At 47.2% G+C, this 6,431-nt stretch overlaps 1 protein-coding gene across 1 annotated transcript in view; it reads right to left on the bottom strand.

The window, feature by feature from the left end:
• VWC2 (von Willebrand factor C domain containing 2) overlaps positions 1-6,431 on the bottom strand; it is a gene marked incomplete at its 5' end in the record, with an annotated part of 163,664 nt that overhangs the window by 128,210 nt on the left and 29,023 nt on the right. The window contains one exon of the mRNA XM_008576192.1: positions 291-420. Coding sequence (XP_008574414.1) covers positions 291-420 — 130 coding nt within the window. The remainder of the gene's footprint in view (positions 1-290; positions 421-6,431) is intronic.

Here is a 6,431-nt window from a genome sequence, read left to right as displayed (position 1 = left end):
AAAATTAAATTAAAATAAGTGACTCTCCTCAATGTTGGAAACTGGATTTTTCCCCAAAGAATGTCCTAACATCCATGAAACATGGAGATGACACCAATAAAAAAGAGACAGCCTTGCTACAGAGCGACTCCCGACTGCACCCGGAGGCCTAAAGATAACACATATGTGCATGTTCGTGCGTGTGGATTCATATTTAAACTCACATATCTGTACAAATTCCATCTGCACGAAGCAGAGTGTGGGCTGTGTGTGGGGTGGAGGTGGCCCCCACCAGTGGGCATTTTACGTACCGTTTTTGCAGATGGGGCAGCACTGATCAGGCTCGTACACGGGGTCCACGCACTCTGTCTGGGGACACGCTGACACCGTGCACAGCACTTCGCCGTTGGCTTCGCAGCGGCACCTCTCACATGGAGACACCTGCAACACAAGCCCACAGTCAGGGTCAGACCTCCTGCTGTCCTTATCCTACAGTCATGTCTTCCCTCCCCTACACTTTCTGTGAAGACACCCAGGTATTTTAGGAATGTTAAAAAAAAAAAGGATCCAGCCCAGTGGTTTTCAGTGTGGACACAGGAGTCCTGGGTTTTGAGTGGGTTGCCTTAGGGACAGACACACATGATGTCACTCTCAACCTCAACTAGAGCTGCTCTGGTTTTTAGTGATCTACACAGTGAGCTTCTTCATAAGCTTTCTTTTGAAGAAAGGCTTTTATTTCTTTAAAAATTCAACAAATAATAAATCAACCCTGAATTCTTGCCCAGGTGCTCATCATGCAGATGAATCCCTTTGCCATAGCCTTGCCTGGTCACCACCCGACCTAGCATGGATCACTCCAAGGTTTCCAGTTAAGCAGACACTAGAGTAGGAAAGGAAGGAAAGGGGGAAAGGGATGGGAAACTGAGACCATCCTCAGAGCCAGGAGCTGTATGAGTATTACCTCATTTTAGCCATGCTAAAATACACCAACTGAAATTACCGACCCTGAGCACTGATGAGGAAACTGAGACTCAGAGGCACAAGATGCCTTGTTGTGGCCTGACCTTCCCTAAAAGGCCGAGCTACGAGTCCACGGAAGCTCCTAACTGCAAAGCCCATGGAGATTCCTCTATCCCCCTAGGCCTCTCACGGTCATTCCCGTCCATCGTGCAATGTGATGACATTCTAGCTACTGGGCTTCGATTTGCCTCTCTGAATTTCCAGCCATTGACCCAAACTCTACTTGCCTTTCTGAGCCATTCAAATCAAGCATGATAGCCATGCTTGGAAAGGAGTGCGCTGCCGGCTGAGTCCTCTGTAGGAACTCATGCAGGGCCTGGTGTGGAGCAGTTACTGCCTGGAATCCACCAAGGGAGTAATTTTTCATCTGGCTGACCCAGGGCAAAGCAGAAAGCATATGTAGGCCCAGCAATCAGAAGCAGAATCTGAAGTGGGGATATGCACTTGAGAGACTATGGGAACGGGGGGAAGGTGTTTGCATGGGGTGGGGAGAGCCCAGGTGACTTGTGTGTACCAAATCCATGACATGAAAGCCACTCGTGAGGTCAAAACACAAGCAACACTCAGGAATGTTTCCTTTGTACAATACAAAAATGAAAAACAAATCTCCACTGAGTGGACTGGTTATCACATGAAGCAAAAGCTTAACTTGGGTTTAATCCTGTTTTGCATGCACTAGACCATGGTCCACCTGCCAGAGAGTCAGGACTAGGTGTGTGCGTGCGTGCATGTGTGTGTGTGTGCGTGCGTGTGTGTGTGTGTGCGTGCGTGTGTGTGTGTGTGTGTGCGTGTACTTGGCAAAAGAGAAAAGAAAAGAGTCTTTGAAAGACTACAGTAACCCAAAACAAAATATTGACCTGGTTTCCTATACATTTTTAGAAGTCAAAATCACTCTTAGAAAAACATAAGGGCATGTTTTTGAGAAGTATTTTTGGCACAATAAGTGTTTTTGCTGCCATAATCATGGTGGTGTTGCTGTTCTTGTTCTCATTTCCTTCCATCTCTCACCAAGTCCCCCTTCAGTCTGGGGCATCTTGTCTCAGGGTGGGTGTACAGTACATAGCAAAGAGGATGAGAAAAAGATTCTGAGTTTTGAAAGCAGAGACTGCAAGTTGCAGGAAACACGGTTTACTGCATGTCAGAAGCTTCCAGCCAGAAGGACTCTGGGCACAAGCCACAGATCCCAGATGGTGTGGATTACAGGATGGACAGCCACCCTGGCCCAGAGGAGGTGAGGACCATACCCTGCAGAGCGCAGTACAGCCAGCAAGGAACAAGCGGCTTAGGTATCAGGGTCTGTCCTCAAAAAGCAGTATAACCTGGCACCCATACCTCACCTAGGCTGGACTCCAGGGAGGGAGGAAAAGCACCATTTCAATTTGGGAATCAGAAAGAAGGTAAACACGAGCCCTATGTCAGTCCCCAGGGAAGGCTGCAGGAAAACAGCAGGACCACAGAGCAAGAGTGCGGTGCAGTGCCAGAAAGGCTCCAGTACCTGGCCCTCCTGCGATGGATGGGGGGCCAAGATCACCGACCTGTAAACAAGGCACCTCTTGCTGCTGCTGGAGCTGACGTCTTGCGTCTGTGCTGCAGAACGCTGCTAACACGCGTGCACACAAGCCGCTGTCCTACTTTCTTAAAGGTTTTACAACTTCATCAAAAATGTAACTGTGAGTCTTACTGTCATTAAATATTTAGAAATGCTGATTCAACTACTTGGAGCTTTGTTCACTTCTCAAAAATTGGAGTTGATGCCTAGATCAGGGTCACCATGAGTGTGTCCCTCTTGAGCCTCACCACCTGCCACCTATGTTTGCCTTTGGTGGTGCCCATGCTGGGCTCCTACCTACTCCCACACCCCAGCTCCAGGCCTGCCCCAATTCCCAGGCAATGCAAGGCTGGTGAGAGCAGGTGGCAAAGCTGTGCCAGGTCCCTCAGACACCAGCTGCTATGGTTTGAGTGCTTGTTCCTCCAAACCCACATTGAAATGTAATTGTCACGTAATGGTATTAAGAGGTGTGACCTCTAAGAGGTGATTAGACCACGAGGGCTCCACTGTCACAGGTGGGATTGGTGCCATTACAAAAGGGCGAGTTCAGGTCCCTCTTGCTGTCACCCTCTTGCCTTCCACCATGGGAAGAGGCAGCAAGAAGGCCCTTGCCAGACAGCAGCACCTTGACTTTGCACTTCCCAGCCTCCTCAGCTGTGAGCCAGGAACTTTCTGTTCTGTATAAATTACCCAGTTTCAGATATTCTACACAGCAGCATAGAATGGACCAAGCCACCAGCACTGTGCCCTGCTAGTCCCACCTACCTGAGCAAAAGCCCACGGGCTGGTCACAGGCCCCTGGATCTTGGAAGTCAGAACTTATCCTCTGATAAAGGGGTTCCCATGACCCCTGCCCAGGACCCACATCACAAAACAGAACTATGCCTTCACTATGTTTATGCTTCCCTCTCCTGCTGTGTGGGCTGGTCCCAAGGCCTGGGAGTTCCCACCTCCCCATAAGGCCTCCTTGTCTCATGGTCTCAGAAGTTCTACTTGGACCACCTGCTGGGCCCACTTGACACTCCCTGGGGTCAGGCCCTGATCATTGATTGGGCCCCAATCAACAAACCAGGCCTGCCCTAGCCTGAGAGACAAAAACAATACCAGTCCTTGTCTGTGAAGCTCAGTCATACCAACCTACACCATGCTCTTTGCATTTGTTTGCCTCATTGATACTGTCCTGCCCTCTGGGAAGGCTCACATTTGCTAAACTACTTGCGGTAGATTCAGCTCAAATGCTTCCTCTTTGGGAAGCCATCCTTGATACTAATGTGGATGGAGCTGGCACTTCCCCTCCCTTAAGACATCTCCTGAAATTGTACCTGCGTCTGCACAGCCCTCACACCGCATAGGGAATGTTGCTAAATTGAAAAACAAAACAGAACAAACACAAAAACCCAGCACCCATGTGAACTCTGCAGCCAGCAAAGGAAGACACAGCCACATGGGTCAGCCTCACCATGTGACAGAGGAAAAGTCACTACAGAACCCCAAGACTCGAGTCCTCCAAGAAAGTCTGGTGGAGACCCAGCTGGACTCTGGCCAGCTCTTGTCATGGCTCTGGGTCCTACACAGCCTGGGCGTCCACCCTTCCAACACAGGATGGCCACTGCCTGCTGATGAGAGCAGCTTCCTGCCCAGTCTCTCTGGACAGAAGTGCCTGTGTTTTCCACCATCTGAGATGGGGAGAGGTTGCCACGGAACAGACCAGAAGCTGTAGCATGTGATTCCAGCCTGGACACAAGGCTTAGGATCCTCAGTCATTAGGGCTAATTCTGGGTCATGGTGATCTTCTTTCTGGTTCATTCACCAACCCATGGCTGGAAACCCTCTGAGGTGGTCAGCAGGTGCGGTCAGCTGACCCCACTGTGTAGGACTCAGGTTGAAGGTCTGCCTGCCTCCTGTGGATTGACTGAATTGTGTCTCCAAAGTTCACATATTAAAAGCTTAATTCCCACTGTAACTGAGAGGGAAGGAAATCCTCTTATGGTAATTGAAAGATGGGGCCTTGAAGGCATGATTAGATCATAGGACCATGCTGTAGTGAATGGATTAATAATGGTGGTCAGGGGCATGGTCCTAAGGGCTTTAAAAGGAGAACACACGAGAGGTTAGACTCTCTGCTCTGCCCTTTTCTGCCATGTGAGACCCCTGGGTCGCTATTACCACCACCAAGGCCTTCACCAAATGTGATCCCTGGACTTTGGACTTTCCAGCCTCCAAAACCATAAGCAATAAATTTTATTTTCTTACACATTACCCAGTTCCATGTGTTTTGTTATAAGCAACAGAAATGGATTAATACACCGCCCCTTGACCTACTTAGATTCCAAGTTACTGATCTGACTCTAACCACCAGGTCTGAGCACCTAAGCCAAACATTCCTCACCTACCAACCCAAGCACCAAACACCTCCATCCTCCTGCCATCCTGTGCTCTTGGTCCCACTGTGGAAAGTAAAGGTGAGCGTGCCTGTGCATCACTGTGTCTGCAACCAGCAGCAGGAGCTTCCACATACATTTTTCCAGTTGGACGAGTCAATCTTTTCTCCTCTTCCAAAGTTATCCTTTCCCCAAAGGATCTCGGCTAGGGGTAATCTAACTTTACAGCAATAGTACTTCCTATTACAAATTGCAACCTACATTCTTTACAGAAAGAGTGATGATAGAAATGCCATTCTTCACAATCTTGTAGCTATAAATCCAAGTTTTACATGGACAGGATTTAGATGCATGTCCTAGAAAAACACTTGGGCATATGAGATAGAAAATCTATTCTCAAGGCATCTCCTTGTGCAAGGAGTAGACAAAAATTGTGTTGGATAAAGAGAACATGGTTTCTCTGAACTGGGTGTGAGAATGAAGACATTTTCAGCCTGTTCATTCATTCATTCATTCAGTCCTGAGGCCACAGAGATGAAAATCACTTCCTCCATTTTTCAGGAAGGTGGGAGTAGGGAGGACAGTTGAGCGTGTAAGGAAGATTAGCCAAGGGGCGTGCATGGGACTGGCCTCCAGGCAGCTCTCTCTGCTGACAGTGCTGTCTTTCTCACAGCTCCACACTGCTTTCATGTTACCACAGCGACACTGCCTTACAAACAACCCTTCCTTAAAATGGATCTAAGAAACGCACCTTCAAATGTGAAGCAAAACAGTGAAGAACAGACATGTTAGGGCGTATTCTTTCAAAGAAACAGCTATGACTATAACATGCACAGCAGAGGCTAAGTAAAGATATTAACTCATTGGTAATTAAAGTAAAATTAGTCATAATTAGTTAGACCCTCATAATGCTCAGTAATTATACGTGTCTATATCATATGTACATAGGCAGCAAGGACTGTGAAATAAATATTGAATCTATTTCTAAATAATTAAGTAGGAGTGGAAGATACTGCTTACACATGAGATAATTCTTAAATGTAAAATGAGGCCTATAAAAACAGATACTGCTTAAATCAAGTGCCTTATTCATAAACTAAAGATCTATACGATGGTAAGAGGCAGAGAGGTTGGGATTAACACTCCTGTGTGAGTAGTAACAAGCAACTTTATATTTGATTGCACATATTTTACATTAATGAACTCAGGTGCAATTAGGCATCTATCTGTGAGAAGCTTTGCCTTATTTAATTTCATAACTGTGATTATAATCCTTATAGCCACCAGAAGGACAGGGCTCTGAAACATTGCAGAAAGCAGGTTGAATTTTAATCCCGCTCTGTCTATATCTCAAATCTCTTTCCACTGTGGAAGGTGGAAATGTTCTTCAGACGCTTCCTCTTGCTCTGTATTGTATGCACAGCAGCATCCTCTCACCGTCCACCAGAATACCCACCTGCTTGGGAATGTCAACATTTCTAAAATCTAGTTTAAACACACCT

This window comes from Galeopterus variegatus, unplaced genomic scaffold (genome assembly GCF_000696425.1).
Source record: "Galeopterus variegatus unplaced genomic scaffold, G_variegatus-3.0.2 Scaffold1306, whole genome shotgun sequence".
NCBI lineage: Eukaryota > Metazoa > Chordata > Mammalia > Dermoptera > Cynocephalidae > Galeopterus > Galeopterus variegatus.
Note: the sequence above shows the minus strand (reverse complement) of the source record. Positions and strands in the feature narration are given on the sequence as shown.